This window comes from Ahaetulla prasina, chromosome 4, assembly GCF_028640845.1.
Source record: "Ahaetulla prasina isolate Xishuangbanna chromosome 4, ASM2864084v1, whole genome shotgun sequence".
Classification (NCBI taxonomy): Eukaryota; Metazoa; Chordata; class Lepidosauria; order Squamata; family Colubridae; genus Ahaetulla; species Ahaetulla prasina.
Window position 1 is genome coordinate 47,222,572 of NC_080542.1, and position 26,920 is coordinate 47,249,491.

Here is a 26,920-nt window from a genome sequence, read left to right on the forward strand (position 1 = left end):
ATTTGCAATTAATTAATCAATTAGATATTTTATAAAGAAGCAATACGTTAATTTTGATCTTTCTCTTGTCATTGGAAAAGCCATTTGTGTTGGATATCCTGGAAGACAAATATTGTATAAACTTCAAATATACTGAGAGTGGAAAACTGCCTAGGTCTAGCTCTAGGACAACATTTGGAGCAGCAAAATTTAAGGCAGAGAAAGACATGAGCAGCTGGCCTTCCATGTTCCTATAATCCCCACCGCTACCCCCACGATTGCCCTTTAAGATATGACTTTGCTTATTTTGCAAGAACTGTTGAAATGATGCTTCAGGTGTCTTAATGCAACCTTCGCTTTAGCCCGCAGTACAGAATAGTAAAATTTCTGCTTGCAGTGTAACTTCATCTCTTAACTTCATTAAATATCTTAATGGATATTTAATAAAAGGCTTAAGCTGAAATGTGGGGGTGGAAGTAGGGTGTTAAGATTAATTCTCTATTTCCCCTTTTCTTTCCATCTTAAAATGCTTCCTTCAAAAATATCCAAAATTCAGCGTGACCCTCATTACAGTCCTCCAGACAATCAGAAGAGCTGTTTGGGTTGATCTGCTTACCTGTTTGAGTTGTGTCTCAGAGTTGACAAAGATCTCGCACACCTGGCATTGGAAGGCCTTGTTCTGAATGTTGAGGCTGCCCTTGCTGCCAATCCGTTTGGGCTTGTGTCCTACTCGAGAGAGAACCTTCCCTCGGCTTCGCCTTGGCAAAACAGTCTGCCCTTCCAGCATCAGTTTGTGCTTTGCTCCTGGGAGTGGGGAAGAGAAGATGAGTTGGGAAAAAGGAAACTTGCTTCTTGCACCTTGATAAGCAGGAAGTGGTCTAAGAGGCAGACACGGCCAGTTATCAATAGGATGGGGCAATTCCATTATGCCAGAATCAAGTTGGCTATATGGAAATCCTAGGGCAGGTCTCTGACACAAGATCTGCGTTATATATTATAAATCCTTGTTTCTTTGTTAAATGCACTTTTTATGCATCTTAATATATTGTTATATTTGATATACCATTTGGGGGACCAATAGTGGTTAAGGCAACAGGCTAGAACAGTGGTATAAGTTTGTTATGTATTCTGTTATGATAATCTATTTTTTAAAAAGGTTTTATGATCTTATCTTGCCTTTCTGACAATTACACCATGTAGGGATCACCTTCGTATTATTATTATTATTATTATTATTATTATTATTATTATTATTATTATTATTATTATTATTATTATTATTATTATTATTATTATTATTATTATTGCTACTATTAGGTAAAATAAAGATAGCAAGTAAGGCAAGGTCAAATCCCAAATGAATGGATTTTTCTTTATTTTTAACTATCCTAATCATTGTAATTCCTTGTTTTGCCTGAAAATGTAAGACATAACAAAATGACAGCCTTAAAAATTAAGAGTCAAAATAAAGCAGTTCATTATTTTACAGACAGAAAATTCTACAATTTGAAAACAACACTACCGAATAAAATCCTAAAGTTTTCTAACAGCAAGTAAGCTTTCAAGTTCATTAACATTCTTCATGAGGTTAGTCTGATCTACTTTAGCTTAATGTATTCTAAGTGTATTGAACTACAGTGTCAACCATGTTAAGCAATCGTCAGATCAGAGAAGATAAGAATAGAAACAATGAAATAATTGAAAGATGATGAAGGTGGGGAAAAATAAAATTTTTACTAAGCAAAATAGAAAGTAAAAATTGGTTGTGTATTTATATATATATGTGTGTGTGTGTGTGTGTGTGAGAGAGAGAGAGAGAGAGAGAAATAAAGAAAATATTACAGCTTCTTGGCTTTTTAATTGGCTTGATGCAAAGAGATCTTACAATGCATCATGTAAGGATAGAAAAATACAGTTGTTCTTTCCTTGAGAATAGAAAAGAATACAGGTAGAACTTGGAATCCCAGTTCTTTTTAAGAATTATGCAATCAGCAGATGAGAAATACGTTAGTAGAAAACAAACCTATTTGTCCAATTATTTTTGGATTCAGAAAGCAATTTATAAAATTCTCAAGCTTTTGAATATATTTCATTTTACTCAAGTGGCAAAGTACACAAAAAAAAATCTGGCAGGCAGTAAATGACTCCTAGTTTCAACATACCTGCTTCTCATGGCTTTCATACTATTGTATCTCTTCTATTCTATGGATAGCCTATCATCATGTCTGCTGAAAGAATACTAAAGTAAAACATCCACTAATGAACAAAACAAATATTTAGTAATTGTTAGGTATTGGTTAAGAATCTGCAAGTCAGAAATGTATGCTTTTAGCACAAAATGTAGTTAACTGAAGCAAAATCTGTTTGTTGGGAATAAAAATAGATTAATAGGTTACCTTCTCTAGATGGCAGCCTCCATACGTATTGAGAATTCTGGGAGTTCCAATCCCAGAAGATCTGAAGGATGCCAGATTGGGGAAGTTTTCTTTATGGTTTTTGTCAGCTTCAGTTATTAAAGTCTATCAATGAGGCAAGATGGTGTGTTTTTGGTAGCATTCAACATTTTCTGTTGAGGAAGAGGAGTAACGTATCCCTCTTACTGCTACAATGGAACTACCTTGATCCAGTATCTCTACCTAGACAAATGCTTTTGGGAGGTGAAATGAACAGAGATATTGGAGTGGGCAAGAAGGCAAATAATGAAAACAGTGCTGCACCATGGTGATGCAAGTTCTCCCCCTTTTGTATATGTATCATGATGATGCATGCATGTACAAAAGGTGTGAAGTTTGCATTGTGACTCTGATTTCATCATTTTGCCAAAAGCCTTGCATCCTGCAGATGCCTCTGAAAGTGAATTATCATGAGCTACATGCAATAGGCTCCAGATGTCATATCTTTTACAGCAGTGGTATATATATTATACGTCTAGCTTGGCCTTTTATGGGGTAGCTGGAGAAAACCCACGTGAAGGCTCCTTACCAGAATTATGAGCCTCCAACTGAGAGGCAGAGTTAACTGTTACTTTGCAAGTGGGACAGTACAAGTGCTGCTTGATTTTCTTTCCCTCTTTCTCCACCTCTGCTGTTGAGCCGGCGGTTCCTCCAGATTCAGTTGCTGGCATCTCCATACCAGCTGCTGCTGCTGGTCTCACACTTGCACTATCTGAAGCAACTTCCAAGGGCTCTGAAACTGATGGGGACACCAGGGACAGGACGCCAGTAGGTATCTTGGCTGGTGATTCCTCTGTCGGGGACATCAGCATGAGGTTGCAATGTTCTGCCATTGGTTGGCTCAATCCTAGCAAGCTACTGGGTTGTGCTAATAAAAAAGGAAGACATTTATTTCCCTCCGAATCGTGGTTTTAAGATTAACTAGTCTTTAAGGTAACTAGCATTTCCTTCCATTATAGTGGCATCTCAGCTAAGATTATTCTTCTGCTACGCAACAGAAGAGGTCAATTACAGGAAAATATGAAAATTTCCCTAAACTAAAATCTACCTAGAAGAATGCCTCTTCCTAGATCAGCTTGCCCCTTACCTCTGCTGCTGTTGGTGGTGGTGTCTCTGCTGATATCTAGTGCAGCTTCAAAGTTAGCCATTTTTTCTTGGCTGCTGCTGCTATTGTCAGCTGTCTTGTGCTTATTTTTCACTGCTTCAATGGCTTTGAGTCTCCGGGCATGCTTGTGGCCTCTGTAATGTGCCTCAGCTTGATTCTGAGAGAGATAAACGGGAGGGGAGTGTTGAGTGATGGAGAAGAGTATTAAGGCCATTCTATATTATGGAAGATCAAAGAGAGACTATAATGCAAAATGATTTGCAAAGCCCATTTTTCTAGTTGGTAGAGAGCACTTTGAAGCCTGGTTATCTTCCTGCTGCAGCAGCAGATGACATTTTTTTTCCAACTACCTTGCTATTTCCCCCATTTTCTCCATTTCCTTTTTCCTCTCCCAGTATTGAGGAAGAGCACAGAAATAATCTTTCTGTGTACATCTTCCTCCCATCTGAGCCTTTGGAAAAAGCTATATAGATAGGCAGGCCAAGTGATAGACAGCGAGTGTACAAGTGAAGTGGATCTTTTAAGAATGTGAGGATAAAAATGTGATTTCATGCATTAACTAAACATCTCCCACCAAAACAAAAAACACATGAAAAGCAGAGCAAGAGGGAATTTTCCATACCTCTCCTTTTTGGACATTGAACACTTCTATTTCTTTCTTTAGCCATTATGCAAACCAATGTAACACCCTCATTTCAATTCAGATTGGACTTAAATTCACATGAATTTGCCAGAGCGCCATTCATTGTAGTGAGAATCAGGAAAACTGTCTTTGACTGCTAAGTACACAGGCTTTTGGGCGGGGGGCGGGGAATGCATTGTAGCCTTTTGTATATTTTTTAAAAAAAATATTTTATCAGCAGTGAACAGGCAGAGGACATTAACACATACTTCAGTTATTCAACCTTTTCTCTGAAAAGCTAAAGGACCTGGATATAGGAAAGCACAAAATGTAAACTCACACATATATACAGAACTGGCATAGCTGCCTGGGAATATAGACTTCATGTTAGCTCTGCATTCCAGGAAGGGACAATAGTTGTCATTTATGTCCTTCTCTTCCCCTCTACTTCAGGTAAATATATTTAGTTATATTATTTTATTTTTGTGTTGCAAAACTGCCTACTGCATATTTTTTCTGAAGCTGCGTATTTTAATTTTCCTTTCCTTTTTTTTTGCCCAAAAGCGGTTTTTGAAACAAGAAATGGGCTGCATTTAATCAGGGGCAACGTGTCTTATCTCCATTTCGCCAGGCAATGAACAATGCCAGGAATTGAATTATATGGATGCACAGCATGAGGCAGAGAGGGAGCGAAAGTCATCAGATGAAACAGGAGCCTGACGGGGAAGGAGTGTGGGTATATGTGCGCTTGTGTGTGTACATGTACAAAATGAAAACAGAGGACGTAATGCTTTGCTAGAGGGCCCACACGGTTCAAATGGAGTAGTGCTGAAGGTCACTTAGTAACTCAGATTATGGACAGGCTTTTATTGGGACAAAGAAGCACCGCTTGATATTTTTGTTCTCCTGGCATTTAGATATTTCCTTGGTTACTTTACCTGTAACTAGTCCAAAATAAGCCTGGTAAGTCTTAGTTGCTTCTGTTTCACAGGCCCTATGATGGGTGCCTTTTAGCTTGCATATTAATTTCTATGGGCAGACGAGTGATCAAATTATCTTGAATAGTTTTTTAGAAAGTACAGGAAAATATATGACATTAAGTTTTGTATTAGTCAAGGAACATTACTCTGTTGGTTGGTTCTAGTAAATCTATGTAAATAAATAATTCTGCCACCTTTAGTACTGTACAGAACTATGTTACATTGGATGAGTGAATTTAGATAGTGGTTTAGAAAAACATGGGGGGGGGAAATAAAATGTGCCTAGTAATTTTTTTTGATCACAGCTTTAATAAAAAAAAGAGAGAGAGATCCTGGGCACAATGCTGAACTGCACCAACTGGATAATATGGGCTTTGTACTGCAATCCCTTCTTTTGGCCAGATTCAAGTAATGCACACAGGCTGAAAACCAATGGAATGAGTCTTCCAGATAAAACACTTTTCTGTACAAACTGCCTGCCTGACTTCATTAAATGCAAAATAAAAGAGAACACCAATGTATGGTTTCCCTTTGCAAGCCCTTAGGAGGCTGATTCTCTTCTCACACACCCCCATCTCAAAAAAAAAAAAAAAAAGGAAATAAATACAGGTGGCAGTACAGCAAGAGAATATTATTTCCTGCAAAAATGTATGGTACCTATTTTTTTTTCAAAAGAGATGAAAGAATTGACATTCAATGAACTTGCATCCATTACACAATACACAATATTTTATGGCTTATATGCAAGCAAAATACCATGCTGATTATTATTTTTTTATTGTGACAGTGGGCCTTTTCAATGAGGGAGTATGGTGAACAAACCAAGTGTCTTTATCCATAGTTTATTAAATAAGTCCAACGGTTAGGATTCAAACTTGTTCCCCTTGCAATTTTTTTAGAGGAAGAAACTTAGAGGAAGAAGCACGAGATCTTGATTTGGATAGTGCATTAAACAATGTCTTGATGGCGCTGTCTGCAGCGCATGTTCTTTCTTTGATGAGACTTGTTAATATGACTTGCTGTGTTTTGTGCTCTGTGAATCTAAAGGAACCATAAATCAGGCCTACATCAAGCCAAGTCTCACCTTTGCCAAAGACTACTGCAAATTCAGCTTTAAGACAGTAACAGCCTTAGGACTATAGAATATGGAAGGCATTGCTAATCATGACCTTCCTCACAAATTATTAAATTAGGTGCTTTGAACACTAAAACATTATGTGAACTGTTGTGCATTCATAAGCAAACTCGACATAGCTATCTGTATCGCAGTTCTCCTCTTCCTTTTCCCTTCCTATCTGCTTGGTCCTAATGTTTCAGGGATGTAGCTTACCGCAGAGTTGAATCTCAGATGGCAAATATTACAAGAGATGAACTGCTTCTTCTTAAGTGGATTGGGTACACCAAAGGTATGGTTGATTACTGCCTTTTGCACTGGATCCATCTAGAGAGGGGAAGGATGTGAAGATAAATGGAGCCAAGTTAGCTGGTGATCTGAGAGCCAGGCATGTAAAAATCGTGTTTGTGCTTTCAAAAACTGCCTTCATAGCACAACAGAACATTTGCTTGTTTGCTGAGGAAATGTCCTCATCTGTCAAACTCTGCTCCTCCAAAACCTCAGTCCTTAGTCAGGAACTAGCTAAAAATAGAACCTTTGAGAATTTGATACTGCTAGATGTGTCATATATTATAGATACAAGGCAGACTCTGCTGCAGAACACAAAAATCAAGCCCGTATGTTGGCTCTGAGATTCAAAATCGTGTTTTTTTTCCTGCCCTTACAAACTAATGGATTCTTAGCCATGACTTTCCCAGCCCCGAGACTGGAATGCAATTGCTCAAGTGTCTATACAGGGACATTCTCTGGTCTGAATGACACTAGTTACTTCCTCTCCACCTTCATCTGAAAATGGCAAAGAAGTGTGCTGGGGGTAATGGTTAAGGGGGAAAAACTTTCCTTAACACCTTCTACACTGCTAGTTCCATCGAAGCTGTTATGCTGTGAAGCAACTGATCAGGCTGTCAGCTATTCCTTTGGGGCCTGCGATTATTTTTAATGTAGTAAGATGGCCCATTCTTCTCTATATGTTGTGTCAGTCTTCTCTACAAGCTGAAAGTTGTTGCAGAAAGACACTGTTGGACAAGCTTTCATAGAAATGTGTCAGCCGTTATAGGTCTCGCAATTGGAAAAACACTATAAACTTCTCAAGAACCTCGTGCTTCTCTAGAAATCGCTGATGTGGAAGATAATTTATACTGTGATAGGAAACAGAGCTTGAGGAAGTAACATTTCAATAATTTCCTGATGTCTCAAGGGCCAAGTCAAAAGAACCAACGCTTGTTTAACACTCAGATTGAGAGAACACTGCTGCAAACTATTTCTATTACATTCTGCTTTAAAGAAATTTGTTTTTGTTGGTTTTCCCTAACTTTCATGTTTAAATATTTACAATAATTGTAAACAGAGAAAAAAGGTTGGAGTAAGAACTACAAAGGTGAAAAAGATAAGGAAAAATAATAGCCTAATTCTATATGTATATAGAATTGACCACAGCTATAATCTATAATATAAGCATTGTTCTTTTATCCCTGTGATTGTGAAAGATATCTTTCCCAGAGCTGGCTATCAAGAAGAATGGGACTAGAAAGAGATTGAGGTTTGAAGGTGATCGTATTTCTCAGCAAAGCTATTTAGTTGCCCAGACAGGTGCATCGGTCTAGCAGGCAAAGTGTACAGACAAAGGAATCATTATTTGGACCTCTAAATTCCATCACCAAAGGAAATGGAAGTGGCAACAAAAAGTAATCAATAATCATGATACCTTCCCATGATTATTATAATTTTTTTACTGATTCATTTGCAATAAACATGAAGGGGGATAGATAGAGACTGAAAGGGAAGAGTAATCTAAGATATTTTAAGAGTGGAAAGGAAGTTTTTATACTACAGTTGATAGCAGTTTGCTCTAGCATCAACCTGATGAAAAGATGTGGCACACAAGGGTGGTATAAATATATATCCACAATATCTCCAAAAGGAGAAAAAGGTATTGTGGATTTTTTTTTTGGATAAAAGTGACAAGTTGTGTGAATAACTTCTCTATGAATCGACTATATCCCGAACAGCATCAGGATGTTTATTCTGCTCCTTTTGTGATTATTTTCAACATCCAATGTGTAAAATTGAAAAACAAAGCCTGGTATGATAAATCAAAGTCCAATCAGTGCCTGCCCATGCCTCCAAAGCATGAAGATGAGTCCCTTTTCTGAACAAAAGGGAAACCGCCCAAACACAAGAGGAACAAAGGACCAATTCTTAATTGACAAGATGATTCTGGAAAACTGCAAGAGAAGGTTGACCAACTTGAATGTAGAGTGGATTGATTACAAGAAGGCATTCAACTCACTTCACAAAACTGAACAATCAAGTATCTAGAAATAACAGGAATCAGTAGAAATCACAATTTTTCTGCAAAGATCGATGGCACAATGGATACGGTTGCTGGTCAATGTTGATAGATTGGGAGAGGTCAGTATCAAGAGAGAATTTTTCAAAGAGACTCACTATCACCACTACTGTTTCTCATTGCACAGATTCCTCTGTCAACCATACTGAACAAGTCAGACCACGGCTATCAAACATAAAAATATCTGGCAGGCTATCCTACCTCTTTACATGGATGATCTGAAGCTGTATGGAAGAGCACCATCTGAAATAATTGCTACTATTTTTGCTCTACACTGCTCAAGGTATTGCAATAGAATTTGGACTAGACAAATGTGTCACGCTTACCATTATCTTTTACCAACGTATCTTTTCTTTTATATACACTGAGAGCATATGCACCAAGACAAATTCCTTGTGTGTCCAATCACACTTGGCCAATAAAAATTCTATTCTATTCTATTCTATTCTATTCTATTCTATTCTATTCTATTCTATTCTATTAAATGGGAAAAATAGTGAAAACTGAAGGAATCAAGATGCCTTATAGAAATAACATCAAAAGTCTGAATGAAGACAATTATTACAAATAGCTAGGGCTTCTTCAGGCTGACATCAAGTACACTGAAGTCAAGAAAAAGGTTAGAGGTGAATACATCAAGAGACTGAAGAAGATCTTAATATCCAAACTTAGTGGAGAAAATATCATCAAGACAATTAACACATTGGCAATTCCAGGCATTAGATAGTGGATTGGACTCAAGCAGAACTAAAAGCTCTGGATATGAAGACCAAAAAATAATGACAATAAGTCATGCCCTTCATTCTCACAGCGACGTTGACAGACTCTACTTACCAAGGAAAATAGGTAGTTATGGAATGTTGCAAGTATGAAGGTTGACGAAGAAGAAAAGGCACTGGAAGAATATCTGATAGGTAGTGAAGGAGAGGCACTGAAACTAGTATATCAGGAAGGCTTACTGACTACCGGAGAGACCAAACTGGCCTATAAGAAAGACTAAATGAAGAACAGAAAACAGACATAGAAAGACAAAATATTACATGGCCAATATATAAAAAAGCAATCTAAGAGCAGATAAGTTGAAAAAAGAGGCAGATGTGCTAATTCGGACTGCACAAGATCAAGAGAACAAATGCAAAGCCAGAACTGATAAAGTGGCTCTTTTGTAAAGAAGCTGAAGAAAGAGTCAACCACTTGGTTAGCTGCTGCAAGAAGATTGCATAGACTGACTACAAACAACAGAATGACAAAATAATGCAAAGGTGCACTGGAATATCCGCAAGAAACACCACTTTGCAAGCAAGAACTAGTGGGACCATAAAATAGATAAAATAATAGAAAATGAAGATACTAAAGTGCTCTGGGATTTTAAATTTCAGGCACCTGCAACATAACACCCCAGACTTAACAATTATCGATAAGAAAGATAAAATAAGTTAAATAGTTTACATGGCAATACCTGGAGAGAGTAAAATAGAAGAGAAGCAGCTAGAGAAAATAACAAAATACAAAAGACCTGCAAATAGAAACAGAATGACTGTGGCAAAAGAAACCGAAAATAGTACCAATATTAATAGGCATCAGCGGGTGCAATCCCAAAACAACTGGCGCACCACTTGAACACCAGTGACATTGACATCATTACCATTGGCCAGTTACAAAAGGCAGCTTTTCTCAAACAGCTTAGATCCTGCAAGCATGCCTTTAACACCATCAAACATCCACAACTACCAATCCCAGGTCTTTGGAAGGGCTCGATAGATTGATAAAAATGCAAAATAAGATCTAAACATCTGGCAGACTTTGCAAAGAACCAATAATAATTACTACTACGAAAAGCAACCTTTTTATTTTGTGCCTCCATTTATAGCTAATAGGTACAGTATTGCTTTTAATAGACAATTGTTTTTAAAATCAACCTTTAAGTATGTAACCTTGTAATCAAGTGTTGTCCCGTGTGTAAGGTAAAATTCTATGCATGTTAATTCAGAACTAATCTCTAGTGTAGCTCTCTTTTAAGAGACTTAATTTTTCATATTAAATGATGATAATTACCATAATAGCGACAGCAAATAGCCAAACATCCTAAGGCTGTGAACAACATCATTTATTAATATTATTAATTACTTTTCTACATTATGACACAGTTGTCACTTTCTAAAAACATTTGCTTATAAGCTGAGTAAAGTAGAGTAGAACAAACTTAGCAAAACAAATCTATCAGGAAAACCATTCTGGTCATTTAACTTTAAAAAGGCTTGGTACATAAGGATTTTTTTAATATTTAAATTTAATGACAGATTACTCTGGGAACCAATCAGAATCATGCAGCCACTGCAGAAAACCCTTTGTCATTAATCATTATGCAAAAGCAGACATAAAAAAGACCTGCCAAATAATTTCAAGTTTGCTTTAGGCAAATATATATTTTTCTGTTTTCTGTATGGCTTATTTTGTTAGAGGTTGCTGACTTCTAACAACAGAATTCAAAATTTCTTCTAGACTTATTTGAGTGTTTAATGAAATATGGGTTGTTAATCAATAGGAATGTACAATCTGTACTTACAGAATCCAAATTCTGTACTCAAACTTCCTGCATCCTGTGCCTTCAGGTTTGTGTTGATTTCTGGTAACTGCCTGAATTAGTCCCTGCAGTTTTCTCAAATTCAAACATAACGTTCCCATTCTTTATTATTTTATTTATTTATTTATTTTATTTAATCATATTTGTATACCGCCCTATCTCCCGAGGGACTCAGGGCGGTTAACAGGCACTTAAAAACACATAAATACAGCATAAAAACAATATTAAAAAACTTATTCTAAAAGCCCAATAACTAAAAAATATATAAAAAATAAAACCCAATTTAAAACCCGTAAATTTAAAATCTAACTCAGTCCTGCGCAAATAAATAAGTATGTTTTAAGCTCGCGGCGGAAGGTCCGAAGGTCTGGAAGCTGACGAAGTCCTGGGGGTAGCTCGTTCCAGAGGGTGGGAGCCCCCACAGAGAAGGCCCTTCCCCTGGGTGTCGCCAGACGACATTGCCTCGCTGACGGCACCCTGAGGAGTCCCTCTCTATGAGAGCGCACGGGTCGGTTGACACGGGTCTTGACAACCTATCCTGCTGGTTCTTAAAATTCTGCAGTCTTTTTTTTTTTTTTTTTTTTTTTGTTATCTAAATTTGCAGTTGGTCCACGTTGAAGAACAAACTATTCCATAGCTGAATTTTTAGCAAAAGCAACACTTTAGGGTCACTCTAAAATTACAACAGTTCCCATTTCGAATTGCTCAGTAACCAACTCTATTCTTTCTCCCTTACTATTTTTTTGCTTAGTTGTTTTAGTTATCTATTCTTGGCAGTATAGGATGAGGTGATAGTAACATTCCATCTTAGAGCCAATATAAAATTCAAGAAACTTGGTTTCTAACACAGTGTTTTCCAAATCTTTTCCTTAAGTATCTAAAACCTCTTACTAGAAAGTCCTTTCTTTCATTTATCACAAAGTCCTTATTTAAATATCTCTGTTGTGATTGGGTAATGGCTTAGTCTGTCATTACTCAAAGAAAAACCATTTTTACCCAATTTTGGGTAATTTACCCAGGTTTAGGAAGTATACTCTAGCACATGCAATTCCAGACCGTCTTTTCTACGAGATTCTGTGCTTTGAGCGTACAACTTTCCTTCCATTAAATAGACCAGATCTGCAAAGGATTATGTGCACCTCCTGCTAGCAGAGCATTTTGAGATTATTAGGAGACCTTGCAAGAGTTATAAAATCATTTTACTGTGTTAGAGTTATGGTATTAGAGCAACCTGGTTTGCTATTGCTTATCCATCTATGATCTTCTTCTCTTGAACTTATTGATTTTTAAATTACACTATTTTAACTTGATTTGTTAAAAACTTGATTCTTAACCAAAATAAATAACATAGTCCAACCTACTAGATATAATTTATTCATAATGTATTAATCTATAGAAGTGGTAGAACTTTCTCACCTCTTTATCTATTAGGACAAGGACAAAATGCCCAGAAAACTCTAAAGTATTATTTTGGATTCAAGCAGTTAAGAAAAAAAAAATCCCCAAGTCTATGTTTCAACTAATTTGCAATGATTTGGATTACTTCTGTTTTGTCCCTGCAATGTATCCACTGATACATAAGATTATTGCACTGAATATCCTGTAAAGACCATGAGGTCAGGAGAGACAAGAATGGGCCAAGTTTATCTGTCTGTCTGTCCGTCCGTCCGTCCATCCATCCCTCCCTCCATCATCTCCAAATCTACAAGTAGGTTGTATAACCAAGGGAGATCAAACAAGCCCTTTCTTGATTTATTCCCAGAATGAAATCATTAGAGAAAAAGGAAACTTTTGATTCCCACGAAGTTACACTCAAATTGCTATAAGGCTCAGGCTTAGCTCAAAAAGCACATCGCTTCCAGACTCTTCTCTCTACTATCAAATTATTTTCATTGTTAGTTCAGTGCAATATGTGGCTTGAACTATCTATTGGCTGTTTTTATTTATTAATTAAATTTATATGTCACCCATCTTGCCTTCAAATGACTCTGGATGACTCACAGCATCATAAAACAATGGGGAAAAACCAAACTATTAAGCTTTAAAAATTAAAACATTAAAAGTTAACAAAAACAAGATAAAAAAGGGACCAACACATTAATGGATGGAGATGGAATCTTCTTCTAATCTACTAAACATTTCTAATGTAAAGCACCTCCATCAGGGTCCCAAGCCAGGGTTTCATGTTCCAAAGGGCATGAGCCAGAGTTTCAGGCCCTTTTGGAAAGCCAAGAGGGTGGGAGAGTACCTCTATCACCTCAAGGGGTACGATGTTCCAAAAGGCATGAGTCATGGCAGAAATCACTCTTCTCCTGAACTACATCAGCTGAAATGTCTTGGCTGATGGGTCTGCAGATGCCCCTACTGCTAGAGCAAGTGGGGCAGGCCAATCCCATTGGAATGAGTTTTAACAGATTTAAAAGCCTTATAATACTCATTGCAATTAAGTTCTGAGTGTATTTCATTTACATAAACTTATTTACAGTGGGTGCTTTTATTTTGCTACTGTATTTATAAATTAAGACCAGGTCTGGAGGTTAGAAATCTACTGAATAAACAACATGAGCCATAACTGAACCAAATGGTTAACATGGTTCTCTTATATACAGCCATGATTTTCTTAACATTCTAGACTATTAATTATTTCTGTCAACTGAAACTTCAATCTGTCCAAATAACAGATTAGGCAGTAGTGAAAATTAACATAAAAATTATTTGCCCTCCCCCACTAAAGTAAGGAGCAAATATGACAGTTGTGATTTCACTTTTGTCTTTTGTTCATTCTTTCTATATAATATTCCATTTTTTCATTTCAAAGGGAAAGATAAACAAACAGGTTAACTTATGGATCATGCATTATTCATTTGTTAACATTTTAGTTTACTCAGAAAATAGCAGTTAGGATCATTCATTGAAAGCAGTACTGCTCTCAAGCAGACAAATAGACAACACTTATTAAATTACCACTGTAAGATACAGTAAGCAAAATCTGGAATAGGTAAATGGAGGGAGGCAGTTTTATCAATGAATTAATAATTGTAGTACTGTCGTTAAATTGATCCTCAACATTCAGAAATATTATAACAGATAAAGAGGCAAAAGTGGGATAGTTGCAAACCTCTTGAAGTCATCTACTGCTTGCTGTGAAAACAGAAGACCAGAGTAGATACTACATCTGTCTTTTTTGAAGATGCTCAAGAACAATTGACCCCAACTTGAAACCTCCATGTCCTATACTGGATGAGAATTTTTGGAGTTGCAATCCTATTGAATTGCAGGGGAGGTAATGCAAAAAAAGGGGAACATTACTGTTTTTAAAGGCTATCAGACACACAATTTTTAGAATTTGTGAGGATTGATTATATCTCTGTTATTTCGACCTTTTAAAATACTTAGAAAACAAAATTCTAAGGAAATAAAGAATGCTTTGCATAAGCTATTATGGGAAATCAATAGAAAAGTAAAGTCAATTTAGCATATTTCCTGAAATTTCCTGACAGTTAGAACAATTAATCAGTGGAACAACTTGCCTCCAGGAGTTGTAAATCCAACACAGCAAGTTTTTAAGAAGAAATTGGATAACCATTTGTCTGAAATGGTATAGGGTTTCCTGTCTAAGCAGGGGGTTGGACTAGAAGACCTCCAAGGTCTCTTCCAACTCTCCTATCCTATCCTATCCTACCCTACCCTACCCTACCCTACCCTACTGGAACTCTGTCATTCCTCCCATCAATTAGAAAGCCATACTGCAGCTGTAACCTTATTACATGGCCATGAATCATGGCATCTTAAAAATCCCCAGTGACCTTTGCATCTCTTTTTAGATGCTAGCTTAAACTTTCCATCTGCAGAGGTGCGGCATAATATGATGAACACGATGGGGTGTGTGCTGGCATCCTGCACTTGCTGTATTTCTATCGCTATCACACATAGATCCAGCATATGTGTCCTTTTGACCTTGAAGTCTATAGATCAACAAGGTGAATTATGCAATGAGAAAAACAAAGAAGACTGAGATAAACATTGGCCCAGAATAGTTATATTCTAGGGTGAAAATGGCTAGCCCAAAAAATAGAGGCTAATTTTGCACTGTAACTCCATACAGTGCTAAGGACACCGCTCTGTGGGGATGAAGAAATAGATCAAACTAGAAAAACTCACCGTATTGAAATTAGGAAAGAGGTTGAGTGGAGGTGTGCCATTGAGGCGGAAAGTCAGAAAATGCTTGATATCCAGTGATGGGTGTAAAGATCGTCCTGGGATGGGAAGCGAGGCTAAGAGGGAGCTGTTGTGATTAGCTGGACCTAGGAATCAAGAACAGAATAGAAATAAGACATAAGATATATTTCAAAGGACAGAGCTGGAAGGAGAGGCTCGCTAATATTGCCCCTTAAAGCAGACCATCCAATGTGTTCTGCTGCAAGAAAATGGCTAATTCATTATGAGAACTAAGCAAGGGCCAAATTCTCATCCCCCAGCAGAAGTAGCTATTCCCAGTGAATGTTTGTTTCTCTTCTTATATTACATGCTTTCATTGCTTCAGATCTGTAACTTATTTCAGAGAGATGCATTTGTATAGAAATTCAGAATAGTCGTACACTCTAACAAACACATATAGATTGTATGTGTGTGCGCACACGCATATAACAAAACATTATATAACAAACATAAAATATCAGTATGATTCACTACTCAGTGGTTGCAAGCATTGTAAACATACAGTAGAATAACTCATGTTAGAAAATTGGATAACTCAACCACTCCCAACTCCAAAAGCATTAAAATTATCCAGTTGTTATTGTCTCCCAGCATGAGTAACCACTCTAAGCATTCTTTTTAGTAATGAATCATACCAAACGTAATAATTCAAATAGACATGTGATTAGCTTCCCTGAGTCAAGTAATTTTCATTCATAATGCAGGATAAGTTGTGTTAACTTCTATTCCTTTTTTCATTTTTTAGATATACTAGAACACCTTAAATCTCTCTAATATGTCAAGACATCCATTCCCAGTAATGTTTTCACTAAAGATATCAGACTGAGTTTTCCAGAGAGTGGGAGAAAATGTCTTAAGAAGCTGCCTTAAAGTTTTAGAAGACTTAAGGCACTGATTTTGCCTCTTAAACTCCCCAAATGGGGAAATGTGTAGAATTTGGGGTAGGTTTTTTTGGACATAGCCCACTTTAGTATTGTTATTCAATCACTGGCCAAACCTGCTGCAATCTTCAGACAAGGTAAGAGCTGGAAGAGCAGCTCACAAGCTGAAATCTGTCTATCTTGGACATACCAATCAATCTAAAATTAAAACTTCCAGTTAGAAGAATGAAGTGAGATTCCTATTTCCATTCAGAAAGAAGCCCTTACATGAAATATTATTCAGAAAAGAGGCTAGTTTTGTGCTGGGCCCATAATGGTGAACCTATGGCACGCGTGCCACAGGTGGCACACAGAGCCTTTTCTGCAGGCACGCAAACCATTGCCCAGCTCAGCTCCACTGCGCATGCATGCACACTTCCCGCCGGCCAGCTGATTTTTGGGTGTGCCCTGCAAGCGGGAGACACGTGGAGGGACCTACCTTTCTCCTCACTTTCTGCTGCCTGTGGCTTCCCAGATCTCCAGAAATTCCGCTCCCAGCACTGTTTTGGGAAGTAAGGCTCCCCCCCCACTGTTTTGGAGGCTTTCGCCCCCACCCCTGGCAGTTTGGAGGCTTCCCCCCCCAAGCCATTTTGGGACGCAAAAGCTTCCCCTCCCCTCCAGTGCTGTTTTGGGATGTGAGGCCAAAAGGGGGGATGGTGTGTGCATGCGCATGAGAGGGGGCTTGTGCATGCATGGGGGGGGTTGCATGAGCATGCGAGGGGTGCGCACATGTGCAGGGGGCGGGGCATGTGGGAGTTGTATTGCATTATGGGTGTGGGCACGTGCACACGTGCAATAGCACACACACGCTTTTGGCACCCGAGGAAAAAAGGTTAGCCATCACTGTCCTAGGCCACATGGGAGCCAGATTTTTGAAGGCTTTAATGTTTAATTGTGCTGATGGTACCATACCAAGAAAAAAATGCGGAGTGTTACTGTAAAAAATGGACTGTAGGTTTTCTGGCCAATATAGTAGAATAACAATTGGAATGTCTTATCTACACAGTACTACAGCTGCTGTAACCTGTATCATGGTACATATTCAAAACAAGAATGTTAGCAGCTGTTTCCCTTCTATTTCTATAACAAATATAATCTCCACTTAATTTTCTTTCCACTAGATTGGCCATCCCTGGTTCTTTCAGTCTTCACTCAAAATAATTTGCTTATTTGATCCATCCTTAAAGTTGCTCACTCAAGCTTTTCTAGTATGCTATTTCCTTACATTTGTTGGTGATTAGTGTCAAGACACTGTGCAGAGATTTTTTGAAACCTTTTGCTGTGTTGGATACCCTAGGATTTTGTTGCATTTAAGGATTTTGTATTTTGGTTAAAAGCTATCTTAGGAAAATGAAACCTTTTTCAAGGCCTTTCTTGATTGCCCCTCTTTTTCCATTATTCACATATCAAAATAAAGTGAACACCTGGCCATTAGGCATTCCCTGGCATCTTGGCAGACCTTCTCAAGGATCCCTTTTAAGTACTTCATATAAATTAGTGGATATTTTGTTCACTTTGCAGCATCACTTATACTTTCAGCAACAGGTGCAACCTAAATGCTCCAGTCAATAGCTTTCTGTTGCTATAGCTAGCATGCAGAACAGCTGATAGAACTACAGTGATATTTTAGCTAGAGCTATCCTAGGGATGTCACCAGTCATCTGAAATCTTCTGTTAGTTATGATTCTGTTTCATCACATAGAGACGCTTCCAAAATTATCCTCATTCCAAATTTCTTCTCAGATTTCATTGTTCCAAAGGAAAGCAGACTATTAAAAATATATTAATAATAATAATAATAATAATAATAATAATAATAATAATAATAATAATAATAATAATAATAATGTTTTAATTTGTATACCGCCCTTCTCCCGAAGGACTCAGGGCGGTGAACAGGCAAATAAAATACAAACAAAACATACACAATAATTAAAACAACCCTTAAAAAACTGATTAAATTTGCCAAAAAATTTAAAATAACATTATACCCCATAAAATTACAGAAATTTAAAACCCATCAAAATTCAATTAAAAATTTAGAATTAAACTCAAGCCAGTCCAGCCATACGAAATAGATAGGTTTTAAGTTCGCGGCGAAAGGTCCTAAGGTCAGGTAGTTGTCGAAGCCCGAGGGGAAGCTCGTTCCACAGGGTAGGAGCCCCCACAGAGAAGGCCCTCCCCCTGGGGGCCGCCAGTTGACACTGTTTGGCTGACGGTACCCTGAGGAGTCCCTCTCTATGGGAACGCACCAGACGCTGGGAGATAGAAGCCGGCAGTAGATGGTCCCGTAAGTAGCCCGGTCCTAAGCCATGGAGCGTTTTAAAGGTGATAACCAATACCTTGAAGCGCACCCGGAAAACAACAGGTAGCCAATGTAGTCTGCGCAGGATAGGTGTTACGTGGGAGCTCCGGACTGCTCCCTCAATAACCCGCGCAGCCGCATTCTGGACTAGCTGAAGTCTCTGGGTGCTCTTCAAGGGGAGCCCCATGTAGAGAGCATTGCAGTAGTCCAGGAGAGAAGTGACGAGAGCATGAGTGACCGTGCATAGGACATCCCGGTCCAGGAAGGGACGCAACTGGCGGATCAGGCAAACCTGATAAAAAGCTCTCCAGGAGACGGTCGCCAAATGATCTTCAAAGGACAACCGACCATCCAGGAGCACACCCAAGTTGCGTACCTTCTCCATCGGGGCCAACAACTCGCCCCCGACAGACAGCCGCATCTGCAGCTGACTGTACCGAGGTGCCGGCATCCACAGCCACTCCGACTTGGAGGGATTAAGTTTGAGCCTGCTCTTCCCCATCCAGACCCATACGGCTTCCAAACACCAGGACAGCACTTCGACAGCTTCGCTGGGGTGGCCCGGGGTGGAAAAGTACAGCTGAGTGTCATCAGCGTACAGTTGGTATCTCACCCCAAAGCCACTGATGATCTCACCCAGCGGCTTCATATAGATCAGGGGTGTCCAAAGTTTTTTGAGTGAGGGCCAAATACAGAAAAATAAGCAAAGGCCCGGGCCACGGGGGGGGGGGGGGGGAGGAATTTTTGTACCAGTTCTGTGGGCGTGGCTTATTTTGGGGTGTGGCTTGGTGGTCATGTGACTGGTGGGCGTGGCTAACTCCTCATGTGACTGAGTGGATGTGGCTATGGGCATAGAAACCTAAATACATAGAGACCTAAATACTGACAGCGGCTACCAGTAATCCTCGGCTTCCTGGTAGGGGAAGCTGTAACTGTCACTGTAACTGTCACTGGACTGTCTCATTTCGGTCTCCAGAAGGATGGATTATACCCCCACATCTGGCTTTGATGAGCACAGGGGGAACAAAGCTCAAGCTAGGAAGGGGGCAGCCAAAGGGAGGAAAGTCACCTGCTTGCTGTGAAAGTCCACCCTTGGTCACTTTCCAAAGTATAAATCTCACCAGAATGCCACAATGCTACCATATCAAATGAAATGTTCATTGCACTGCTGTTTGTATCATTCAAGTCAGGTGCACTCGCTGTCCTCCCCTTGCTTCTGCTTCACCTTTTGCTCATACAAACCTTGCCTTGGAATATTTTAAGCCCATTTTAATTCTCTATTAGGTTACCTAATCTTAAATCTATAAAAGCATATCCACTGCACCAAGCAGCATACAATCTATCTGCCTTTAGGACACGCAATCCTGGGAGGGGGGGAGCAGGAGACTTTGGAAGAGTGGTGGACTGAAGCTTTGAGACCCAGGGATGGATGCAGAACTGGCAGGAAGTGAAAAATGGACAACGCGGAGCTTTGGGGGCGGGGCAGTGCTGAAACAGAGTATTGGTTCTTTCTACCAGACTTTAATCATTAACCATCCACAGAGTTTCAACTAGTTCTCAAAGAGAAACCACAAGAAGTTCAAGTATGAGAGGCAATATTCTGCTCAGTAGCAATGACTCCACCTTGCCCACTTGTCCGCCTCCCCTGCCTAAACTGCACAATCCAGCGTTGCACTTTCTAATAAATTATTTAGTATGCCTTCCACCTTTTGCTCCCCTTTGCACCCCCTCCAAAGTAGCAGTCACTTTCAAGCTGCAGAAACATAGGGGTCATTCTAATCAGCAGAGCAAAGGAGGCTACTATGAATGAGCCTTAATAGTTCTATCATCACTAACTTATTCTGAACAATTTCACAAGCAACAGAGATCAAAGATGCCCACTGATTGCTCCTTTATTCGCTAATGCTTCAGGCAACTAGTTCTCAAAGAGAAACCACAAGAAGTTCAAGTATGAGAGGCAATATTCTGCTCAGTAGCAATGACTCCACCTTGCCCACTTGTCCGCCTCCCCTGCCTAAACTGCACAATCCAGCGTTGCACTTTCTAATAAATTATTTAGTATGCCTTCCACCTTTTGCTTCCCTTTGCACCCCTCCAAAGTAGCAGTCACTTTCAAGCTGCAGAAACATAGGGGTCATTCTAATCAGCAGAGCAAAGGAGGCTACTATGAATGAGCCTTAATAGTTCTATCATCACTAACTTATTCTGAACAATTTCACAAGCAACAGAGATCAAAGATGCCCACTGATTGCTCCTTTATTCGCTAATGCTTCAGGCAACTAGTTCTCAAAGAGAAACCACAAGAAGTTCAAGTATGAGAGGCAATATTCTGCTCAGTAGCAATGACTCCACCTTGCCCACTTGTCCGCCTCCCCTGCCTAAACTGCACAATCCAGCGTTGCACTTTCTAATAAATTATTTAGTATGCCTTCCACCTTTTGCTTCCCTTTGCACCCCTCCAAAGTAGCAGTCACTTTCAAGCTGCAGAAACATAGGGGTCATTCTAATCAGCAGAGCAAAGGAGGCTACTATGAATGAGCCTTAATAGTTCTATCATCACTAACTTATTCTGAACAATTTCACAAGCAACAGAGATCAAAGATGCCCACTGATTGCTCCTTTATTCGCTAATGCTTCAGGCAACTAGTTCTTCAGTCGTGTCGTGGGCCAGGTGCTCGGGAAGCGGCCCAAGCTCCGTCAGGAACCTCTCCGGGTCCATCAGGCATGTACTGATCAAATTATTGTCAACGTCACCCAGAAGGGAAATCTGGGAACAGCAGAGAAAAAGCCACACAAACATGTTTCATTTATTCATGTTTAAAGCAACAGAAGCAAGCATAAATTTAATACTTATTCTGGCATGGTTGCTGCAGACAATTTTAACTTCACAGTACTACAGCTGCTGTAACCTGTATCATGGTACATATTCAAAACAAGAATGTTAGCAGCTGTTTCCCTTCTATTTCTATAACAAATATAATCTCCACTTAATTTTCTTTCCACTAGATTGGCCATCCCTGGTTCTTTCAGTCTTCACTCAAAATAATTTGCTTATTTGATCCATCCTTAAAGTTGCTCACTCAAGCTTTTCTAGTATGCTATTTCCTTACATTTGTTGGTGATTAGTGTCAAGACACTGTGCAGAGATTTTTTGAAACCTTTTGCTGTGTTGGATACCCTAGGATTTTGTTGCATTTAAGGATTTTGTATTTTGGTTAAAAGCTATCTTAGGAAAATGAAACCTTTTTCAAGGCCTTTCTTGATTGCCCCTCTTTTTCCATTATTCACATATCAAAATAAAGTGAACACCTGGCCATTAGGCATTCCCTGGCATCTTGGCAGACCTTCTCAAGGATCCCTTTTAAGTACTTCATATAAATTAGTGGATATTTTGTTCACTTTGCAGCATCACTTATACTTTCAGCAACAGGTGCAACCTAAATGCTCCAGTCAATAGCTTTCTGTTGCTATAGCTAGCATGCAGAACAGCTGATAGAACTACAGTGATATTTTAGCTAGAGCTATCCTAGGGATGTCACCAGTCATCTGAAATCTTCTGTTAGTTATGATTCTGTTTCATCACATAGAGACGCTTCCAAAATTATCCTCATTCCAAATTTCTTCTCAGATTTCATTGTTCCAAAGGAAAGCAGACTATTAAAAATATATTAATAATAATAATAATAATAATAATAATAATAATAATAATAATAATAATAATAATAATAATAATAATAATAATAATAATAATGTTTTAATTTGTATACCGCCCTTCTCCCGAAGGACTCAGGGCGGTGAACAGGCAAATAAAATACAAACAAAACATACACAATAATTAAAACAACCCTTAAAAAACTGATTAAATTTGCCAAAAAATTTAAAATAACATTATACCCATAAAATTACAGAAATTTAAAACCCATCAAAATTCAATTAAAATTTACTCCACCTTGCACACTTGTCCGCCTCCCCTGCCTAAACTGCACAATCCAGCGTTGCACTTTCTAATAAATTATTTAGTATGCCTTCCACCTTTGCTTCCCTTTGCACCCCCTCCAAAGTAGCAGTCACTTTCAAGCTGCAGAAACATAGGGGTCATTCTAATCAGCAGAGCAAAGGAGGCTACTATGAATGAGCCTTAATAGTTCTATCATCACTAACTTATTCTGAACAATTTCACAAGCAACAGAGATCAAAGATGCCCACTGATTGCTCCTTTATTCGCTAATGCTTCAGGCAACTAGTAAGAAGCGGAAATGGATTTCATTGAGCCACAGGATTAGTTATCTCCCCAAGTAGTTTCCTCTTGCTTTCCTACAGCCCTAGTTTAACTGCTGAAAGGAGGGGGAAAGGAGCTAACTGGGGCTGTGTGGAGGTAGTGTCCTTAGCCTTGCAGGCTCCTTAGGAGAAGAGGCGCCCGTCCCACAGCAGCCGTTTAGTTTTGAGCTCCTGTGTATTTGCTGCAGTCTTCATATAACCCCAGATACATTCTAGCAATACGTTTGCCTGGCAAAGAGGTTTGCAACCAACTCAGAAAGGACATTTACAAAAGGGCAGAGAGCGATATGATGACGACAGTCAGTTCCAGCGATGTAAACGCCGGTCTCCATTCCTCCTCCTCCTCCTCCTCCTCCTCCTCCTCCTCTCCCATTTCCACAAAATCTCCTCGCTACCACCCTCCTTCCAAAGCAGGTATCTCTGCAGCTCCGTTTTCCCCAGCCTGGTGCCCTTTGGATGCCTTGGGTGAAAGCTCCCTTTATCCCCATTGGAGCTCCACGCATCTGAGGTAGTACCAGCCAACAGTTTTCGTGGAAAGCTCTGGGAAATAAGCAGCCCCAGCCGGCCCCCAGAAGATTCACACCCGCCTTGCGAACGCACAACCAAACACACACACACGCCCCCTCCTACACACAAACACACACCAAATATCCCCTAACAACGAAGCTGGAGGGACAAGAAAGTTGCCTAGCGGGGGATCTCTGCGCTATTCGCCGCGGAGGGAAACGCGATCCCGAGTCTGCGCCCAGCGGGAGCCGCTGCTCCTCATCCGATTCGACCCGACCCGCTGCCCCGCGGATGCAGAAGGGGAGGATGGGAGGCTCCCACTTCGTGCAGACCCGGAGGTTTGAGATGGGGGCATAGCCGCACGGGAGCGCGCCACGGCTGCCTAACAAAGGCAACCGAGGGATTGTTCCCGAAGCCCCTGAGGAGCGCTCGGAATCGGACGCTGCCCGAGTTCGGCCCAACTTCCACCCCGCATTCCGACTTCCCCAGAGGGACCTTTGTCTCGGCCACCTCTGGGACCGTGCGAGCGCGTCATGGAGCTAGGCGTCCTAAGGCTTTGAGTGCGCCTGGGCTCCTTTGTCAGGGGCGGGAGGGGAAGCGCCACGACCAGCATTTGCGGAGATTCCGCGGGCGCCAGCGAAACGCGGCAATCACACGCCTCCCAAGTGGCCCTTCGGGACCTCCGAGAGCCGCAAGCATTCCCGGTGCAGCGGCGCGCCCCCTCGGTCCGGCGACACTTACAGCCTCTCTGCGCTCCTCGGGATGTTCTTAGGAATAGCGCGGAGCCCCAGCCCGTGACAGTCTACCGTGGTGCCGCTGCAGGCGCATGGTGTGGGGCAAGCGCTCGCCCGGACGCGGCAAACGGCCGCCCAGGCCAAGAGGCAGGCTCCTGCCCGCAGCCACACGCCGCCGGACTCCGCTCGGCGCTTCGGAGCCACTCCGCATCTGCAACCGGGCGAGCGGCGGCTTCCTTGGGGGCCAGGACGGGGGCCGCACCCCACTGTCCACCGAGAATTTGCTGCGGGCCAATAAAAACTGACCCGCGGGCCGCAGTTGGCCCGCGGGCCGTAGTTTGGACACCCCTGATATAGATGTTGAACAGGAGGGGTGAGAGAATCGATCCCTGCGGCACCCCACACATGAGGCACCTCGGGGTCGATCTCTGCCCCCCTGTCAACACTGTCTGCGTCCGGTCAGAGAGGTAGGAAGAGAACCACCAATAAACTATGCCTCCCACTCCCAACCCCTCCAACCGGCGCAGCAGGATACCATGGTCGATGGTATCAAAAGCCGCTGAGAGGTCTAATAGGACCAAGGCAGAGGAATAACCCCTATCCCTGGCCCTCCAGAGATCATCCACCAGCGCGACCAAAACTGTCTCCATACTGTATCCGGGCCGAAAGCCGGACTGGAACGGGTCTAGATAGATAGCTTCATCCAGGTACTGGGGTAGCTGACATGCCACCGAACTCTCTACAACCTTCGCCGTAAAGCGAAGATTGGAGACTGGCCAGTAATTAAAACAGCTGGGTCCAGGGAAGGCTTCTAGAGGAGAGGTCTCACCACCGTCTCTTTCAAGGCAGCGGGAAAGACCCCCTCCGCAAAGAAGCATTTGTAATCCCTCGGAGCCAGCCTCGTGTCACCTCCTGTGTAGCCAGTACTAACCAGGAGGGGCATAGATCCAGTAAACATGTGGTGGCATTCAGCCTACCCAGCAACCTGTCCATGTCCTCGGGGGTCACAGGTCAAAGTCATCCCAAACCACCTCAACAAGACGAGTCTCGGAACTCTCGCCTGGATCTACCCAACTTTGATCCAATCCGTCCCGAAGCTGAATGATTTTATCGTATAGATAACCGTTAAACTCCTCAGCACGCCCTTGTAGGGGGTCCTCCCGCCCCTCCTGTTGAAGGAGAGAACGGGTCACCCGAAACAGGGCGGCCGGGCGGTTATCTGCTGACGCAATGAGGGAGGAAACGTAGGAACGTTTCGCATCCCTCAATGCCACTAGGTAGGTCCTCTATAGGACCTAACTAGTGTCCGGTCAGCCTCAGAACGGTTGGATCTCCAGACACTCTCTAGGCGTCTTCTCCGGCGTTTCATCTCCCTCAGCTCCTCGGAGAACCAAGGAGCTGGTTGAGACCGATGCTGGGTCAGAGGCCGCGAAGGCACAACACGGTCCAAAGCTCCAGCCGCGGCATGTTCCCAGGCCGCAACTAGTTCTTCAGTCGTGTCGTGGGCCAGGTGCTCGGGAAACGGCCCAAGCTCCGTCAGGAACCTCTCCGGGTCCATCAGGCACCTGGGATGGAACCAAAGCATTGGTTCCGTCTCCCTGCGGTGGTGGGTAGCGGTCAGAAAGTCTAGACGAAGGAGAAAATGATCTGATCATGACAAAGGTTCGACAACTAAATCATTTAAAACCAGATCATTCAACCACTGGCCAGAGATAAAAATCAAGTCTAGGGTGCCTCTCCCGACATGGGTAGGGCCGTCAATTAATTGAATCAGGTCCATGGCTGTCATGGAAGCCATGAACTCCCGAGCCGCCGAGGATGCCACGCTGGTTGATGGCAAATTGAAATCCCCCATGACCAGCAGTCTGGGGGTTTCAACTGCCAACCCAGCCAGCAACTCCAACAGCTCAGGCAGGGCTGTTGTCACGCAGCAAGGAGCCAGGTACGTGATCAGCAAGCCCACCTGAGTCCTACGACCCCACTTCACGTAGAGGGATTCACACCCAGCTATCTGAGGCACTGTGGTCTCCCTCAGCTCAAGACTCTCCTTAATAATAACCGCCACCCCGCCATCCCTACCCTGGGCCCTCGGCTGATGGAATGCTCGGAAACCTGGTGGGCACATCTCCACTAGGGGAACCCCCCCTTCGGTGCCCAACCAGGTTTCCGTAATTATTCCGTATTATTGCTCTGGATTTATTTTCTCATTTTATATAGAAAGCTGTAGTTTCTATATAAACTACTATATAAACTACTATGATTCAACTATGATTCTACACCCATACCCTTAAAATGTGTAGATATTAATAGAATAGTGGCAACAAAGGGCAGCTAATTATTAAATGATGTTGATTTATTGAACTGCTCCTGATATGCGTAGGAGATTTTGCAAGGCTAAGCTAAAAGCCAAGCTAACACAAATGTATTTTGTCAAGAAAAACAAAGTATTGGCTCAGCCACATGATGCCAAGTTGGACAATTATTCCTTTACAAAAACATTTTCCTGGGAAAACTGCACTGTCACCTTGGTAGTCTGAAGAATAGCAGATCATCCTTAGATGTGCTGCCTCACTCAGAATTAGGCAAAAACTTATATGGCAGGATTATTTCTACATTTTATTTTCACAATTTGCAAATGGTGTGCATACAAGAAATCTTGTACCTGATTTTATACATTCTCTGAAGATAAAAAAAGGCCTTAAATTTGGATCTCCAAAAAGCTAAGAGAAAAAATGATAGAACATTGATAAAAATAATATTTTTTTATTGTC

The 26,920-nt window shown here is 41.0% G+C and overlaps 2 protein-coding genes across 5 annotated transcripts in view; one reads left to right on the forward strand and one right to left on the reverse strand.

The window, feature by feature from the left end:
- Positions 1–26,920, forward strand: part of NKIRAS2 (NFKB inhibitor interacting Ras like 2) — a 113,902-nt gene that overhangs the window by 30,978 nt on the left and 56,004 nt on the right. Inside the window, exon 5 of one of the 4 annotated variants that reach the window (XM_058182932.1) lies at positions 1,469–1,504. The exons of the other annotated variants lie outside the window; for them this stretch is intronic. Coding sequence (XP_058038915.1) covers positions 1,469–1,489 — 21 coding nt within the window. The 3' untranslated portion in view covers positions 1,490–1,504. Of the gene's footprint in view, positions 1–1,468; positions 1,505–26,920 lie in introns of those variants that run through there. 4 annotated transcript variants of the gene reach the window in all.
- The window catches only part of ZNF385C (zinc finger protein 385C), a 241,667-nt gene that overhangs the window by 7,206 nt on the left and 207,541 nt on the right, over positions 1–26,920 (reverse strand). Inside the window, exons 3-7 of the mRNA XM_058182925.1 lie at positions 15,349–15,491; positions 6,470–6,580; positions 3,520–3,694; positions 2,962–3,300; positions 596–783 (exon numbers count right to left, since the gene is read on the reverse strand). Of these exons, the coding sequence (XP_058038908.1) occupies positions 596–783; positions 2,962–3,300; positions 3,520–3,694; positions 6,470–6,580; positions 15,349–15,491 (956 nt within the window). The remainder of the gene's footprint in view (positions 1–595; positions 784–2,961; positions 3,301–3,519; positions 3,695–6,469; positions 6,581–15,348; positions 15,492–26,920) is intronic.